The sequence below is a fragment of the Hirundo rustica genome, chromosome 1 (genome assembly GCF_015227805.2).
Source record: "Hirundo rustica isolate bHirRus1 chromosome 1, bHirRus1.pri.v3, whole genome shotgun sequence".
Taxonomy (NCBI): Eukaryota; Metazoa; Chordata; class Aves; order Passeriformes; family Hirundinidae; genus Hirundo; species Hirundo rustica.
Window position 1 is genome coordinate 61,887,312 of NC_053450.1, and position 19,394 is coordinate 61,906,705.

At 37.1% G+C, this 19,394-nt stretch overlaps 1 protein-coding gene across 6 annotated transcripts in view; it reads left to right on the forward strand.

Moving 5' to 3' along the window:
• The window catches only part of INVS (inversin), an 83,521-nt gene that overhangs the window by 37,134 nt on the left and 26,993 nt on the right, over positions 1-19,394 (forward strand). For 5 of the 6 annotated variants that reach the window (XM_040068967.2, XM_040068978.1, XM_040068988.2 and 2 more), the window contains 5 exons: positions 139-312; positions 2,511-2,678; positions 9,833-10,013; positions 13,590-13,699; positions 18,167-18,338. In XM_040068967.2, the coding sequence (XP_039924901.1) occupies positions 139-312; positions 2,511-2,678; positions 9,833-10,013; positions 13,590-13,699; positions 18,167-18,338 (805 nt within the window). Of the gene's footprint in view, positions 1-138; positions 313-2,510; positions 2,679-5,609; positions 5,747-9,832; positions 10,014-13,589; positions 13,700-18,166; positions 18,339-19,394 lie in introns of those variants that run through there. The other variant, XM_058421934.1, reaches the window with a different exon arrangement.

Genomic DNA, 19,394 nt, shown 5'->3' on the forward strand with positions numbered 1-19,394 from the left:
CCAAAGCGTTGAGCTGGTTTGCTGTACACTTTCTTAGGCACTGTAATACAATAAATATATAAAAATATATCTAAGTATCATAATTTGGTTTGATAAACTGGCATAAATGACTGATTTTTTTTTTTTTTTTGTACCCAGGGGAATTACCGCTTCATGAAACTTTTACTGGCTCGTAGAGGGAACTGGATGCAGAAAGACTTAGAGGATATGACACCATTGCATTTAACTACACGCCACAAAAGCCCCAAATGTTTAGCTTTGTTGTTAAAACATATGGCACCTGGAGAAGTGGATACCCAGGACAGAAACAAGGTAAAAGTACTGCTTATTTTATGATTTGTAGCAACTTTAGAAATTGGTTTTACATCAAGCAGTTGTGTGCAAAAAATTAATTGTCGTAAACTTTTTCTAGGTCTTCCAAGTAGAAATATTAATATTTTCCTGATGTTAATGATGTCAAGGTTTATTGCACTGGCTCCACTGTCATTCTTCTTGAGTGTAATTACAACAGTAGAGGATTCAAAAACCATCCAAGCCTTTCTGTAACATTGTGATTCTTGTTAGAGTCTGGAGAGCATGTGCTTATGTTGCTTTTCTTCCTTTGAAAAACCTCACATTTAGAATCTTTTAATGATAAGAGTCACTAGAAAACTGCCTAAAATTACAGCAGTCATTCTGGAGAGGTCATGCTGACTTCATGACCATGCTAATTAATTAACAAAGGTGTGCATAAACCAGCCAAAACCATTTAACAACCTTGCCTGTTCAGCAGATATCCAAGCTCGTATTTAAAGCATTGCCAGATTCCCCACAGAACATGGAGCACTTTTCTCCTGGTTCATGTCATGAGGAGTCACAGTAGCAAAAATGGAACTCAGGTTGGTGAAAGATAATCCTTGCGCACAGAGTCCAGCCTGTTTGACCCTGTTGGGCACACAGCTTTTTTGGTTGCCTTGCTGCAACTGTGCACATCAAAATTGTCAAATACAATTCCTGAACATGAGGGAGAACAAGTGTCTTTTTACTTCTGCTTCCATGTGGGTAACTGACTGGAACTGGTTGTAGGTGAGAGAAGTCAGTGAGCCAAGGCTATGTTGGCAAAAAGTTTCTGCTTGCACTGCAACTGTCAGTTCCCAGGAATACTGGTCAGCTCCATTTAATAAATAACCCTCTTTAATTTATTACAAATTTTTACTGACACAAGGATGTGGTGGCACTTTGTGGAGCCCTTCTTCAGTGAGCGACAAGTAGAAAAAAAGGCTGTGCTGTCTTGTAGCTGTTACCATGGTACTAAGCTAACAGCTGGCAGCAACAAACACAAAGAGGCTCCTTTTTGCCTTCTTCCTTTACAGAGAAGGATATGATAGTGAGCTTACACATTCCATGTCACTGTTTAAGGATGCTAATCCAGGGTATTGTACTTCTCTACACAAATGTCCTGCAGGAGTTATTTCTCTGTTTCCAATCGAAGCACCGTGTAATGTTTAGCAGGGGTGAGGGGGTAAGAGATTACAAAAAAAAAAAAATCATTCTTTATCTTATAATGCTCTGTTACTTGGCAATTGGGAGAGGTGTGTCTGGTAAACTAAATACTTGTTAATTTGCCAATTTTTTGCTGGTTAAGAAACCCCCACACATTGGTTTGCTTAAGTAGCTATGAACATTGATAAGGTCTGTAAAAGAGCTGTTGGCAGTCAGGAATTGGCAATAGGAGCATGGATTGCCTTTTGATGTTTTATTGGACTGCTGTGGGTCACTGGGCGTTAGATTCACGAATATTCAACCTCAGGATTCTGAGTCATCACAGACAGTAAAGTCAAAACTTTTGTTCAAGATGGATCCAAGTCCAGTGTCAGCATTCAATTTCACCTTCCCCTAGTCTCTGTCAATTGGTGTTATCTCAACAAAGTTTGAAATCTAAGAGGAACCACACTAATCACTGCAGTTGTTCTATAGTGCAGCTCTGGTGCTGAGGCCTGGTTCAGATGATCATTCTAGCTTGGATGTCATTGCTTAATACCAAGTACAGATATTTTCTCCGGGTCTGAACTGCTGCACCAAGTAGCCATCAGGGCAGTGCTAAGTGGCGTGCACATTTTTCTCTCGCCAAGAAATCTTCATAAAAAGCAGTTGGTCTCCTACCAGAGACGCTTACATTCCAAGCGTATGGATTTCTCAGTTTGGATCTCAGACAAGGTGGTGCAGCTTAGAACTTAATTCACATCTCAGTAGCAATGGTGTGTGATGATCTGCTCTTATGAAGGTAAGAGCATCTTACTAAGGTAGATGGGCTGCTTGTTCAGGTTTGCTTAAAGCCTTTTTTTTTACAAATTTTCGGTTTTCAGCCACCCCAGGTACGTGTGCTCAGTTTTTTGTCAGTCCTCTTTACTTAAGTGCAACAAAAGCTTGCTTATTTACCTGTTGTTTAAAGCCGGTTTTAGCCAATTTTAATTTTCATGTTTCAACAATTTTTCAACATGTTGAAAAAACTTGTGAAAATTGTATTGCAGCAAACTGCATTGCACTGGAGTGCCTACTATAATAACCCAGAGCATGTGAAACTTCTCATAAAACATGATTCAAATATTGGAATTCCTGATATTGAAGGAAAAATCCCACTTCACTGGGCAGCTAACAACAAGGACCCTAGTGCAATCCACACAGTGAAATGCATTCTGGTAAGAAAGTCTGCTATATATGTATGTAACACTTTCTGTCCTTACTACTTTCCTCTAATAGAAATATTTTTTGTTCTCTTGAGATTCTCATTTTGGTCCACTGACTCTTTGAGAATGAAATAATTTGCTTTTCCTAATATCCAGAACTTTGTAAGAAATAATCCTAAATATTCTTGCTCTCTCAAAAAGAGTTTGACTTCTATGGGTGAATGTCTTTGTAAGGGGTGGGGGGTGGGAAGGAAAGACTTAAAAGTTTTCCTGGATAAAATGGCTAGTCATATTGCTCATTTCAGTTGCATTTTGCACACTGATTTCTTTGTTATATGTCTTTGCTTCATTATTTGAAAGTTTATATCTAGTTATCTGTACAGAAAAGTTTAGTTTGGTTTTTCAAGTTATAATTCTGGGAAATATTTGATCAATTGTTAGTCAGCCCACAATCAGTTTGCTGAGAGACTTTGTGTGTAATTTTGTGTATGAATTTAATGCTGTTTCCTCGGTAGCATATTTTTCTCTTTCTGCAATATTTCAGTTTATCTTCTGCAATGACAGTTATAATGGGTACAATGAAATCATATGTTCAGCTTGATTTTTTACCTTGATTTTTATTTTGTGAAAATCCCTGATCTTCACTAACATGGAAGGGTCCGGAATCCTCAGTTTCAATTTTCTGTCACATTAGAACAATCTTCCTGTATCTTTGTCTTTCAAAGGTCTTTCAGACCTAGACACATAGTGATTGTACTTTAACTACAAGGACTTGTCTGTCTGCCTGCCTGATTAGCTTGCAAGCTGAGAACTTAAATATGAAAATGAAAACTTTGCTTTTTTTCAAATCACACTGATGATCTTACAGTTACTGATACTTTTTTACTATAAAAATAGTTTTAGAGAAGTTTCCAGCATCAAGGAGATTGTGTTTCTGTATGACTGCTATTTATTCAATATATGTATAATTTGTATCCAGCTGTAAAATAATTTGTTAGAATCAAGATTTTGTCACAAACTTTGAATTTGTAGCTACTTTTCTGCCGCACTGGAGAAGTAAACTTGCTGCAAAGTACATAAGGATCTCTGTATTTAACTACAGACTTTTTCATACATTAGGTAGGCAAAAGGCAAATATTTCTTAAAGCTGTGATATGTTGGGCTCAGACAAGAGGGTCACACCCACACAGCCACTCACTCACCTCTTTCAAGGCAGAGAAAATGGAAGGAAGGCAAGAAGACTTGTGGGTGAAGATAATGCCAGCCCAGTATAGAAAGGAAAAAGTTTTATGCAGAAAAGGAAATTTATTCATTCTTCCCATCAGCAGGCAGATGTCAGCCGTTTCCAGGAAAATGGAAAAAAAGCTTCAACATGCTAATCATGCTTGGGAAAACAAATGGTGTAGCCATGATGATCCTTCCTTCCCTCCCCCTGTCCCTGAGTATTTTTGCTGAGCATGATATTATATGGTATGAAGTATTGCTTGGGTCAGCTTTTGTCAGATGTCCCAGCTGTGTCCTGTTCCCTTTGGTCCTCCTTCCTATTGTGTCCTTTCTGAGCAGCCTGTAGCTTCACACCAGTCATGGATTCATCCCACCAGGTTTCAGTAGTGGCAGCTGGGTCATGGCTTTCTTCTGGAGCCTTCCAACTCCTCCTGTTTGTTTCTCATCCTGCATGCAGTGGTATAGAGGCACTCTGGCTGGGCTGAAAAGAGTGAATTCTTGATTTCATCTAGGCTTTTTCATGCATCAGCTTAATTGTTTATATTTCAATTAGTTACATCTATATGTGCTTTCTAGTGAGTGAGTTAATAACAAGTTTGAATGAAAAAGTAATTCAGCTATGGTGTAAAGCTGATGATACGAAAATGTTGTTATTGGGTAATCAATCTGTTGATTGAATTTTTTGTTGAGTATAAATACCTTTTTGTGGTGGTGGTGCCCTGAGTTTAATCCTGTAGTAAAATCTCTCCAAATTGAAGTGTTTTTCTTACTTGTCTTGAAGTGACAGAGCTTCACAGCACAGTGCAGACACAGCAAGCTCAGTCTTCCTCTTCTTTCTTAGCTGCTTTTTGCCATATTACCCAGTTCCAAGTCTATTGTCTAAGCATCACATTTGATTCTCACTCCTCTCTAGGTCTTCTAACTTTATCGTTTTTCACATTCTGCATTGTATTTCTACTTGGATGTACCCACAGATTGAAAATTTCTGTTAACATGTATTTGCATTTGTAAGTTCACAAAAATACTGTCTTGTGGTGATAGCAGTGTAAGAGGCAAGTGTCTGTGTCACTGTTGCTTCCCCATTTTTAATCACACCCAGCCAAACCATTTGTCTTTGCTTTCTATAAGCACTGTCCCATTGCCCAGACAGCGGTCAGTGTCTGCTTCCAGACTACCTTTGGTGCCTGCTGGCTGAGTTATGAAAAACAACGCTGCTGTTCTTTCTGTCTTCTTATCTTTAACACTGTGGAAGAATTCCCCAGAAAATTATATTTTCTCTAGTATCCTACTTGGAATTCTCCAGTGCTGCTTTACAAAAACTTGACAAAAGTTTAGCTGCTGGTTTTATTGAGATCACAGCCAATGGTACTGAAAAATACTGTCTTGTTTTACTGTGCTCTGCCCTTTGGGTGTGACTGGATTTTGTCTCCTGTTTACAAATTCTTAAAATTATTGGTCATCTTTCTGTTTGATACTTGTATAGTACATAGTCCATTGGTATTGTCAAAATAAACAATTATGAAAAGAGCTCAGCTGAATGCTGAGAAAGTAGGTTGGGTGTGCAGGGATGACAGTTTCACACAAATTGGTTATATCTGATGTTGAAATCCATGAAATACAGCCAAAATGGAACTCAACGCGTGTAGAAAGTAAACGTGAAGTAGAGAGAAACTAATCTAGAGATCCTCTCATGGTCAACTTCCTTTTCCACCTTTCCAGATTGTGCTTGGTTACATGAAAAACGCTGGGAAGATTTAAGGAGAAAAGGACAAACTAAGATTCCATTATTATGATGGAAGCCACAGCTTAGTACCCTCTGTCTATTTTGTATCCCTTCTCTTTATTTATTCTTCATGGTAAGAGACATGACATTTGTTTATACCACACTTTCCATTATTGAGTACAATGCCATTGTTCTAATTGGCACAGAAAAATGTTTAGCTTCTGTTTCTTCTCTGTATTGTGCTTAAAATATTAATACAGTATGACAGTTTAATTATAGCTAACCAAACCCACTTAAAATCTAAAGAAATTATACTTGTGAATGTAGGCAGAAACAGGCCTAGAAATTTTTAATTTAAGTTGCCAAAAAATTCAAAACACATGAATACTTTTAAACTAGAATATAATTAGTGGCTTTGTCATTGAAGATTCTGTACCATTTTGCAAAAAATAACACTTTTTGAGTGTGGGGGATATTTCTTGGCAACATCAACGACTTTAAGCGAGGAGTTTTAAGACTCATTTATTTAGGATGTTGTGCTTCTGGAAGGCTTGAAAATTAGCTGTCAGGATTACATCAGCAAATTATAAGTGAAGAAGCATTTGTTTTCTTGTTTGTCCATTTTGTTCAAACAAGTTTTCCTCTGTTGGAATTAGAATTTCAGTAATATCTTCTGTGCCTATCATAATTCATGTTTGGCCAGTCTTAGAAGTGATTCTCATAAAATGAATTTTTGCAGTAGGCTCTATGCTCCCCCTGCTGAGCTCTGTGAATAGACAAAAAGTAAGCATATTATGAGTTAGCTTTCTCTTGAGAATTATTAAAGTTAGGGAAGAGCATACAAGTTTTCACCATAGTGTTTCAGGTAAATGCTTTTGAATGCTTGTAAAAAAAAGTGTTACACATCCTTTGATTATTGTGGTTTGTGCGTGTAACAATTTTAACTTTGATTGCATTTTTAGTCGAGAGTAATATTTATCAATTTTTAATGTATTTAGTAGATTATTTGTTATTGTACTGGTGACTACATATACTAGTGACCTCCAGTACGTTTTAAGTATGTTGATTTTTGACTCTAACAAAATGTGTCTGTCAGTACTGATACCTAATCTAAAACTGATAAAGTTTTTTGTCTGAGATGAGCAACTTTGTTAGCATTGGCAGATGTTATTGCAAAGATACTGTCCATCATCTTTGAAAAGTCATGGAGAACAGGAAAAGTGCTTGAGGACTGGAGGAAAGTCAGTGTCACTCCAGTATCTTGAGAAAGGGCCAGAAGGACATCCCAGGGAACTACAGGTATCACCTCAATCCCTGGGAAGGTGATGGACCAGCTCCTCCTGGATGTCATCTCTAAGCATGTGAAGGAGAAGAAGGTTGTTAGTAGTCAACACGGATTGACCAAGGGGAAATCATGCCTGACCAGTTAGAGAGCCTTCTGGGATGGCAGGACTGGCGGGGTAGATGAGGGAAGATCAGTGGGTGTTGTCTACCCTGACTTCAGCAAGGCTTTTGACACTGTCTCCCATAACACTGTCATAGGTGAGCTCAAGGGGGGTGGGTTCTCTGAGTGGGCAGTGGGTGGGTTGAGGACTGGCTGAATGTCAGGGCTCAGAGGGTTGTGATCAGTGGCACAGAGTCTGGTTACAGGCCTGTATCTAGAAGTGTTCCACAGACGTCAGTACTGGGCCCAGTCTTTTCTCATTTATTCAGGAATAACCTGGCTGAGGGGAAAGACTGTACCCTCAGCAGATTTGCTGGTGGTATAAAACTGGAATGAGTGACTGACACAGCATCATGGTGTGCTGCCAGTCAGTGGGACCTGCACTGGCCAGAGAACTGGGCAGAGAGGAGTCTCATCTGAGCTCAACAACGCAAATGGAGAGTCCTGCACCAGGGGAGGAGTCACGCTGTGCACCAGTAGAAGGACCTGGGGCTCCTGGGGCACAACAGGCTGTCCATGAGCCAGCAATGTGTCCTGGGAGCCACAAAGGCCATTGGCACCCTGGGATGCATTAGGAAGAGCATTCCTGGCGGGTGGAGGAGATGATCTTCCCTAGGGGGCCAGCCCCTAGTGAGACCACATCTGAAATGCTGTGTCTGAGCTGTCTCTCTGGGCTGGGAGAGCTGGGACCGTTCGGCCTGGAGAAGACTGAGAGGGGATCTTACCAGGGAGAAATAGCTCTAAGTGTGGATGACAAGAGGATGGAGCCAGACACTTTTCAGTGGTGCTCAGCAACAGGATAAGGCGCTGGGTACAAACTGAAATGTGGAATTCCCATCTGAATGTGAAGGAAAGCATCTTTACTGAGGTGAAAGGTGTCTGAGCACTGAAACAAGCTGCCTAGAGAGGTTGTGGAGTCTTCTCAGGAGATATTTGAAACCCACCTGGATTTAATTCTGTGCAACCTGCTGTGGTTGAACCTGCTTTAGTAAGGGGGTTGGACTAGGTGATCTCGAGAGATCCTTTCCAACACCAACCATTCTGTAATTCTGAGATCTACATACAAAAAGTGTGCAAAGTATGTAGCTCCTTAAATCTAGAAAACTTACATTAACCAAATATTAGGAGGTTTAATTTGGCTCTGTAAGAAAGTAAACAGTAAGAAACAAAGAATCAGGGCATTACAGAATTGAGGTTACTACTGCTACATTAACTTAACTAGATTGCTCTTAGAAATATAGTGAAATATAGCTCTAAATATTTGGGGGGTTTTGAGGTATTTTGTTTGTTTTGTTTTTTAAATCTGTTACATAGGAAATATAGAATGTACTACTTTGGTCAATTAATATTTGCATAGAAGCCATAATTCTGGAATGTCCTTTCTTCTTCTTGATTTAATGTTCTCAATGTTAGATATTTTTTTTCTGTGTAATAGTTACTACACATCAAATAATGCAAATGCAAGTGATTCTACAGCCAGTTTGTGTACCTAGTGGAGTCAAAAGGAAAGACTGCAGTTAGTTTAGTGAGAAAGGCATCAGGAAATTGCTTTAACAGTTAACAAGCTGCACTGATCACAAAGCCTTACTCCTCTTTCTTAAATGTATTCCGATACCTAGTGTGGCTTTGTATTTTCAGGAGGGTTGCTTTTCTCACTTAACATGGGTTAAAATCCCCTCTAGTGTTGGAAGTTAAACATCTCAGGACTACATTCCCTTTTAATTCTGCACAGAGTTCCCATGACTTCAGTGAATTGTTCTGAATTACTGGAGTTAGAAAAGCAGACTCACTTGCTTTGGTTTACTTAAGCTCTCGTGTTGACAATCTGCTTTTACTCTAGATATTTAGTGTCTTGCATCTTGAGTTTCTACTGTACTGTTGTTTAACACTTTTTTTTTTTTTAGTAATACCTTTTTTTTTCAGGAAAGTGAAGTTTAAAGTTTGTTTCATGGGCCTTTATGATATTTGTCATTTGAAGATCTCTCAAGTACTAAGATGATGTTCATTTGTACCTGTTCTGCTCTTTTGCCTGAAAAAGAGCAACAAAGAGAAACCTGTATAGAAAAACATGTGAGAGATGAAACTATTATAATAGAAAGCTGTATAGCTAGGGACCTTATGTGAAAGTAATTTTGCATATTTTTTAAGAAAAGGTGATGAAAAGTCAAGTTATATCCATTAATGCCTGTGTTACATGATCAAGTGACTAATCATGAAACTTTAAAAGACTTTTTTCATTCAAAATTAAGCCCATTAGAAGTAGATGTATTATGAGAAGTACTCTCACTTCTATCCTGTCAGCTAGAGATGTAGACATCTCCTTTGGAAATACTTTAGGGGTATAAAATGCTAGAAGAATATTATAATGAAAGTAATAGAATTAACTTGTGCAAAAGGGGAAGTGTTTTTGGAGAAAATCTGAAGATACATATGCCATTTTCAACTTGTAAATCATGTAAGAGTTTCTCATTATTTTCATAAGAGATGGAGTTCATCTTTTAAGGATCTATGTAAGGAACCACTTGCACAGCAGACTGGTAAAACTGTAGGATATGTACCAGAAATCAGGTCTTGTACAATAATGAAGTATAAAAAGCATTCCATAAGAAATACTTGAAAGTAGCCTATACTGTAACAAAAACATTTGGTTGTAGTGCTACATTCTACTGAACAAGGACAGTGGATCTCTCTGAAAAAGCATCTGTAAAGATTGTATAGGTTTTCTCTTCAATTTAAATATTCTTAAAATTTCTTGTTTCTTTAATTTTTTTAAAGGAAGCTGCACCTACGGAATCTCTGCTTAACTGGCAAGACTATGAAGGACGAACTCCTCTTCATTTTGCTGTTGCAGATGGGAATGTAGCAGTTGTGGATGTCCTGACCTCCTACGAAGGCTGCAATGTGACATCTTATGACAACTTGTTCCGAACTCCCCTCCACTGGGCAGCCTTGCTTGGTAAACTGGACAGTGCTGAAGTCACTTACTCATTAATTAACTGTACTGTTTAATCTTTGCCTCTGATTTTTATTTATTTCCAGCCTGGCAGTATGATAACTAATCTCTTAGAGCAATAAGAGTTTCTGCTTGAGCAGGATTAGAAGTTTGTATGTAGACTGCTTATTTTAGTTTCAGGTTCTCCAAAGCATTGTACAATGCATTACTTCAACAGGTTATATGTGCTGATGATATATGAACAACTAGAGTATATTGAGATTGTTCTTGCATATGCAGCTTTGATCATAGGTTAAAAAAACCCCCAGATACTCTGTAACAGTGGTGTCTGCACAGGGCAGCATGAAGGCAACACAGTCTATGGGAGTGCATGAAGAAAATACCAGAGCTTCTGTTTATTTTTTGTCTGGAAAGATAACTTGACTAATATTTCATATACAGATTTAAGCTAGTACCCTTGTTTGGTCCGTATGTGAGATGGTCACGTGGGGTTTGCAAGGTGCCTGAGGGAGCTGAGCTGCTCCACAATGCAGAGTGGTTGATGGTGGCATCATGATTCACATGCTCATTTTCAGCCCATTGTGATGTGCTGCAGTTTATGTCTGCCTGGTTAAGTGGATTTATGATTATATTATCTAGTTTTTATTAAACTACCCCTCACAAACTAAATAAAGGGCTTAAGAAGATTCCCACCAAAAAATGCAGATACTCTGATAATGCCAGCACAAGTAAACAAGAAAAAATGGCAGAGTTGACACTTCTAGTACAAGCTCTTCATCAGACATGCTATGACAATCTAATCAGATCTGACAGCGAGTTTTATTTGTATAGCGTCTTTCTCTGTTTAGATTGTTACCCAGAGGCTCAGATGCTCTGTAAGTTGTAATCTTGCATATGTGAATTTAGGTTTGGATTTACAAAAACTGGATCCTTGCAAAACAAGTTAAAACATGATTAAATATAAATAGTCTAAATGCAGGGAAACACAACTCATAAAATGACAGACACAAAAATAATATGATTTACAAAATTTACCTCCTATTTCCATTCAGGAGGAAAAAATAACCACTGGATAAAAGAATCTTCAAGTAGTCTCTCTCCCCTTTTAATAGCCTTCATCCCAATGATCCTTTGGGACACTGCAGGCAAAGAATGCCAATATAAGAATCAGATGTTCACTGGAGCGAGTTACTGCAATTCCAGCGGCAATATACATGTAGTTTGATTATGTTTATTAAAAGAAAAAAGAGAGAAGGGTATTGTCAAATTCGCATATATGTAGGGATATTGAATTTTGACAGAGAAATGGTGGAGCATTTTAAGTGTCATAGGATCAGCTTTCCAAAGAAATAGTCATTGTAACTTGGTTCTGTCCAAGAAGCAAAATTTATTGTGTTTTGAAATTGATTGTATTTAAGAGAGAAGTTTTGTCTGTTGGAAAAATGGATTGTCTAATCAATGTAGGATAAAGGGGCAAGATGTGCCAAGACCTCCAGACTGTTCTGTGAACCCGATGATGTCTCTAGGTGGCATATGCTCTTTGGGAGTTTCTGGTTAGAAAAACATTATTAATTTTCAGGGTTATGGTTTTAAGTTGAAGCTAATGTTCTATGTAGGTCTTAAAGAGAGTAAGATGTTACTATGTAGGTTAACAGTAGGAGATTTAAAGCAGTGCAGGGAGCTTTAAAGATTTAAAAACTTTCTGCCACAAGTTTTCTTAGATGTGATGGATTGCATGTGACTGCATCTTAAGGGCATTGTTGCTCCTCTTACCTTTTCTTTTGTGTAGATAAAAGTCTCAGCCAAGTTACATCTCTACTAAATAAAAGTACAACAGAAACCACAGTTCTTGACCTCAAGAAATGAGTTTTAATGCTTACATTAATGGCCTAGCAAGATCCACCTTTGCACCAATTTCTTTACTGTTGCACCCAATACAATTTTTTCTTTCAACTCCCTTGAGCCTTACTCTCGTAGATAATTTAGCTAGACCTTCTGTCCTGATTATGGAGTTAGGTTCCATTTTTCTAATTGTCTGTCCTGAAAGTTCAGGAATGTTTTTTTTTTTTTTCAGGTTCAGTACTCCTAGGGTTTTTCTGCTAGGATTTCACTCCAAAACAACTTCTTCCAGTGAACCTCAATTTACTTCCTATACTCTTGAGGTGGGAATAGCATAGCAACATTATATCTCTTCTCTTTGGGTTTTTTTTTTTGTTTTGTTTTGTTTTTTTGGCTGTAGGAAGGGACAGAACAATGTAATGTTCTGCATCCAGGGTTCTCTTAATGCCTAACAGGAGAGAGGAGCCTTTCTGTATACCCTAAGGCCCCTAGAAGGAAAAAAAAGCTCACATAGCTCTTCATCCTTTTTGACTCAAGTTACCGTTTTCTCTCGTTTCTGATACTTTGGTACATATGAAGTCTCGAAGTGTCATTTCACAAAATAGGGCTTGCCTAGTTCTCCATGTCTTACGTTTTTAAGAACTAGAGACCACAACTGTAGCACACCTTCATTCTGTAATTGTTGGTGTTTTCATTAAAAATAGTCTACTGCTAGCAGGAAGGTTTGCCTACTTTTTCATTTATTCTAAAGTGATTCAAGACAACTGTGCAAAAGTAACAAGCTACAAAATTGATTGCTTTCCTGACATATGAGGTACTTGGAGTTTTCACCTGTACAATCAGAATGGTTTTATAGTATTGCTTAAAATACCAGATCATTAAGATATTCTGTGAGCTGCACATGCTAACAGAAACAAGTGTATGAATAGACTGGTTAGTGGCAATATACTGTATTTGTCTTAGTTTTCCTGTCTGTGAAGTGAATATAAATTTTACCCGTCTTCCAGAAGTGTTGTGATTTTAATCTCAAAATATTTTAATCTGTTTTAAGGGAAGTGAGCTTGTTTACAGCAGCTGGTAGTAGACTAGCCTCTGATTCTGTTATATATTCTCACATGATATTTTGATTAAATAAAACCTAAGTGAAGAATTTACTCTCGACTTCTGTAAAACAATGTGTCAACACTTGTTTATTTTGTCTTTTAATGCAGATGGACATCAGCCCATGCTGGCTTTACTGTTTTTGACTGACCTGTCACTCAAATGCAGCCTCTCAACTGAGTTGTTATAAGCTTTTTCTAGAAATATTCAACCAACTCATTACAAAGTTAATATCATAGCTATCTGGCCAGTTACTGCTGGCTTCATTATTAAGGGAAAAGCTCTAGTGATTTCTGTTTAAAGAAATTTTGTATTTATAAGTCATTCTGATTTATAGATGCACCCCAAAAATGACAATATAGAGTATCGTACTGGAGCACTATTAGGAAGAAAGTACATGCCAGACTTCATTGTTCAAATATCAAGTCTTATGTTTCTCTCTTACATTTAAACGATAATGGCTACAACACAAATATATGACTATATATTAAAGTCTGTTAATTTTCTTCGCTTTTGTTTGAGTTTAGGTTTTCTGTTTGTCAACTTTTTTTTTTAAACTTTTTTTTGTTTTTTTAACTAAGCTTTTTATTGACTTTAGGATTTGATACAAATTTGGTTTTTTTATGTTATTTTTCTCAGGTCATGCACAGATTGTCCATCTGTTACTAGAAAGAAATAAGTTTGGAACTATCCCATCTGATAGTCAAGGTGCAACACCCCTACATTATGCAGCTCAGAGCAACTTTGCTGTAAGTAGAACATCCCCTAAATGTGAAGTAAATATATTTGCTGAAATCTTTATAGTTTAGCAGAGTGCTTGAGTTGTTTTTGAAATCATATAAATACAGTGTTGTTGGCATGAGTTAATTCAGAGTTCTCCTATGTTGTGAGATACAAATGTGGTTAATTTCAAACTATTAAAAGATAGATTTACTAACTTTCTGTACAAAAAAGGCCCTTTGAGCTATATGTTTGCATCAGAATACACAATGGTCATTCAGTTACTTCAACAGAAAACAGAATGACACCTACTATTTCACAGTGCTTTCAGGCTTTAGGGCTCATTATAATGAGGTCTAAGCACTTACAAGGTATCTAAAGTAAGATGACCTGTAGAAGTATTTGCACAGCTGCTGCAGGACCAGTCAAACCAGTCTTTGCATTCAAGAAGGTGATTAATTTATGAATATTTGGCATTATGAATGAACTGTTGTCTCGTGAAGCTCGGCTAAAGAGTGCCTTTTGTCATATTTCTTCAGGAACACTATTTTTAAAATTTTTAAAATATTTTTTAAACTCTGACAACAAAGAACGCTGGTTCTTCAGACAGCTTCGTTCCTATACTTTGGTATAATAGGTAACACTTTTCCCAGAGCAAGATCAGATACAGTAGAGCCAAGTATAAAACTCAGCACTTTACTGATTGCCAGTCACATATGTTACAGAAGTAGTTCTCAAGGACTGGAAATTAAGAAAGCTTTTCTTAAGCTCCTTTACCTCTCGTAGTTTTCACACCCTCCCTTTACAGAAAGGGTAATTTAGAGCCTAATTAATGTAATAGTTGTGTAGTCCACATTGCAACATTTTCATAGCAGGGATAGTAATTTGGCTCTTTCTTGCATACCTACGTGTTAACAAGGAAAACAAAAATGGAAGATTTAAATGCCTTTGAGAACAATTCAAGTTAACAAATCTAGAAGTAGTATTGGAAGATGGAACAGACCAGTATCTTTGCTCCCTTGTGAAAGTGAATTTTGGAGCTTTGGTGGGCTTTTTTGGAGGTGGTCTTGCTAAGACCATTCAGATAGTTTTTAAATTCAGACTTCTATTGAAGCATATCGCTCTGTGTAATCTTCACTTTAGAAAATTTTTTGTTGACGCTGATTTTTGTCCATTTAGGGCCTTGTACAATTTGGGCCTAACTGACACATCTAAAATATTTGTGCTGTAAAAGCCTTTCTTTCATGTTTAAGTCAGACTCATTAAACAAAAGACAAAAACTTTTGTTTACCATCTGGTGATTATCTCCACATTCTTTTATCTTTTTTTTTTTTTTTTTTTCTTATATTGATGTATTTCTAAAAAGGTTTTTCATACTGGCTTCCTTTTCCTGGGCTTCATTCAGTTGAATGAAACATCTTCGTTATGTTGCTGCCTTTTGATCCCATCAGCCAGCCAAACTGTGATATCATCACAGTTTTAAGGGGAAATAAAGTACATGGTAGAATTAGACATTCTTTTGTAATCTTGTGTATTTACAATGAATGTACTGTTTCCCATCCTACATGAAAAATCATGCAGGAGAGTTTCATTCACATCTGCTAGCCACTTTTAGCTGGTGATGTACTCAACAACCCCTGCCTAAATTATGCCTGGAATCGGTTTTCACCGGTCCAGTTGTTTCTGAGCACCACTATTTGCTTTTTTTCTCCTTTACGTGTGTATCATTGAGTAATTCCCACCACTGCACTCCATATACGTGGTGAAACAACTGAGTGGAGATACAGCCAAGTTTGTTCTGGCAGTAGCATCTCTATACTCATGGCTTGAGAGCCACACTGTTGGTCTACTCAGTCTGCTCAATTTTGGTTAGGTGTGGTTTTTCTCAGTTAAAATGTGATGTTTCTTAGTCCCTTTAGCTTCAGTTTTATTTGCTTTGATATCTTGTTCTTTGCTCTGTTTCTCTGTGCGTTACTTACTAAAATATTACGGTTTTGGGGTTTTTTAAAGACTGAAGAGGTTTAGCCAGCACTTAATTTATGTGAAGAATGTGTTCCCTAAGACTAACTTATTCCCACATATTACAGACAGGAAAAGTTCTAGAAGAAGAGGCATTACTTAATACAACCACCCAAATTTAGATGTCTTGGGTATCCCACAGGAGGTCCCAAGAAACATTGCTATTTAAGTTTTTGAACTGCATATGTGAGGGAAGATCGGAGAATCTTTATTTCCAGATCACAGAATATTCTGAGTGGGAAGGGACTCACAAGGATCATCAAGTCCAGCTCTCAAGTGAATGGCCCAAACAGGGATTGAACCCAGGTTTTATACAGCACCATGCTCTAACCAACTGAGCTAAGATGCTTCATGTTGATTTTAGTATGCAGGACTATATTTTTTTTTTTCTGAAATTTCCCAGAGTTGTTCAAAACAATGTACTTTCCTTTAATGTATTTATATAGATTGATCTAGTAAATGAAATGTGGAAACCCCTGTCTTATTTTTAAATATTCAAAAATAATATTTTTCAGTTTCCTGATAGCACAGAATTAAATATTTCATGTTCAGCTCTCTGCTTTACTGTTATTTTTCAGCTTTGTTGTTTTTCATATTGTTTCCTCCACTTTATTTAGTAGTGTTAGAATACATGTGATCTTTCATAACAAGATACACATAGAATTAAACTGATTAATACTTCTATTTCCTGATTTGCTAATCATCCTGGTGTAATTTAATTTTGTTTCGTTTTCAGGTTGTGGTAAATTCATTTTGGAAAATAATGCTTATAGCACTGTGGGATTTTCTTCTGCCTTTTCCAATTAAAAGCTGTAGAAAAGAAAGAGTCATTGAAAGAAGCACAGCTTTGCCAAAAATTAATGGAAAAATAAAATATTTGTATTTTTTGGAACATGTGCCTAAGTATTGAGGAAGTGCAGCCTTTGCAGTGCTTTTCACTCTGCAGGATTTCCAGCAGTGCAGAGCCCTGGGAGGGTGCTGAGTTTCTGAGCTAATGAGAGGCTGTTTGTGTCTGAGGTGTAGTGGTGGTCAGTGTGAGTACACAGAGCTCTAAACTCATGCTGGCTTTGTGTGGAAAGCTTTATGCTTCCACCTCTCCTTGCTTCTGGCTAGACCTTTTCACAATAAACTGGTAGTTCAGACCTAAATTCACAAAGCTGTAAGGATCTTAGAGCAGTAGCATAGGATAAATGAGAATTTTCTTATTTCTTTAGAGGGATGAAATAGTAAATAGTAGTGAAAAAACAAATCCAAATTGATCAATGGTACTTAGGCATTCAAACACCTTCACAATTAAAAGAATTTTGTTCATTATAACGAGGAAATTCCTGTCCTACCCAGAGCAGTGATAGAGCAATTGTGGGGCCACACAGAGGAAAGGCTAAGATAGTGTTAATAATAAAATATAAATATAAAGTAAAATAATGAAACTGGGGTTTTTTCATGGTTTTATTGGCTAGCCTACCAGTGACTCATATCAAATGTTTCCCAGCTGTTATATACACAGCCTTTTAAGGTATTAGCTAGAAAAGGAAAAATCTTCCTTTTATTCTTTTTCTAATACTTCTAATTTTCTTCTCTCTCTTCCTTTCCTTGGTGACTCACTAAGAATCTAGCAGCAGGTTAAACAAGCGGACTTGTTTGCTGACAGCTAAATGCAAACACAGCATTTAAAGAAATAATTCTTTTTACCTTGATTTGAGATTTTAATTTAACAGTTACAGTGGAAAGACTGGACTCCAGTCTAAAGATTTCCTCAATATTTTCTGATTTGTAGTATTTCAGTAATTAGAACCTGATGATGTTATTAAACATTGGGAAATATGTCTAGGTTGACGCTTTTTTTTAAAGTCAAAATATACAGAGATAGGCGGAGTAAAATATTTGCATGTGCAATTGTATTTATAATTGGAGAGAAAAAAATGTATTGGAAAAATATTTTCACAGAAAGGCTGATGAGATGTTGGGATGGGCTTGCCTGGAGGTGTGGTGGAATCACAGCCCCTGGAGGTGTTTAAGGAAAGACAGGACATGGCACTCAGTGGTCTGGTTGACACAGTGGTGTTGGGTCATAGGTTGGACTTGGTGATATCAGAGGTCTTTTCCAACCTAAAGGAGACTGTAATTTTTTTCATCACAGTATTACAGTCAGGTTTTGATAAACCCATGATATTTTTCCCATTGCTTTCTTCACAGAGACTGCAGTGTCTTTTGCTTCCTTGTGATGAACACATTGTATTTGACACTGAAAAGAAGAAGTATTAAATTACAGTGTTAAACTCGTAGTTAAGGACGTGCTATGATCATTGGCAAGGGGAAAGGCATAGCAGAAGATACAGTACTCCTGTTGAGATATTACTCTTTATAAACATAAAAGGAAAAATGAAGCTTTGATTTGCTTCATAAACGGCTACATGAGACAATAGTTTCTTGTTGCAGATTCTTTTAATGTTAATTTCAACAGTATGTCTTTTCAGGAAACAGTTGAAGTATTTTTGAAGCATCCTTCTGTAAAAGATGACTCAGATCTTGAGGGAAGAACATCCTTCATGTGGGCAGCTGGCAAAGGCAGTGATGATGTCCTTAGGACCATGCTGACTTTAAAACTGGATATTGATATCAATATGACAGACAAATATGCCGGCACAGGTAAGATGCTTTACAGTAGAGAGCCACTGCATATTCCCAATCTGTGATTTCCACCAAGTGGAAGCGTTGTTAGAATCTATATTAATGTTTTTCTGAATGTGTACTTCAATCCTGAAAACATTTCTGCATTAGATTAATTATATGTATGAGTCAATTCGTTGCCTTATTGTGGGAAAGAAACAAACCTTTTTCTGCACAGAAGATTGGAACAGTTTGTTTGAAATGTAGCAAGAAGAAAGGTACTACAATGCTATTTAGTTAATTCTGTAATCCTGTAAAAGGAAGAGTTGTTCTGTAATTTGAAGAATAAAATGCAACATAGTTGCATAAAAAGCGCTTCCTGAAAATGCCTGTTCAAAAATATGTTTAACAGTACACAAATACTTTGTAACAATATGCGGCACACTAACTACTGAAGTAGCTGAATTGTCGTCATGAAAATCGTTCCATAGTTATTTGTAAAGACAGTGAAATAAAGATTAGAACTATTGCACTTCTCTTGTCCAGGCAAGAGATCAAACTTGATATCCCCCAAATTTATCATCCTGTTATCTGCCTGAAACAAAAGATAAGTAGACAACACGGTGTTTTGGGATTCAAGCATGCAAGTAATAAAATACAGAATTTCCTGTAGTAACTCTGAATTAATTTCTTTAAGGAAAAAACCAGAACAACAGTTCTGACAGGTGAGAGAGAAGTGTTGAAGTGTTTATATATTCAACTGTGCTGGAAATTTAGGAAAAGTAGTTGAGTGCATAATATGCGGATGGCATCTGAATGAAAAATCAGGAGAATGTGGATATGTTTGGTATAAATTTGGAGGGGTTTGATAGCAGGGCTTCAGGGTAAGCTGTGTATTGGGAGATACGAGATCAGGAACTACCCAATGCCAGACACAGTCACAGAGTAGAGGCGCAAAATATATGCATCAGGGTTGTGTGGTTCGGGATTTAAATCTTAGAATATCTTTAGTAATATCTAAATCTTAGATATTACTTTCATATTATAAACCGAAGTTTTAAAGTTTCCTTGGATGATATGGTGGATCTTGACAAA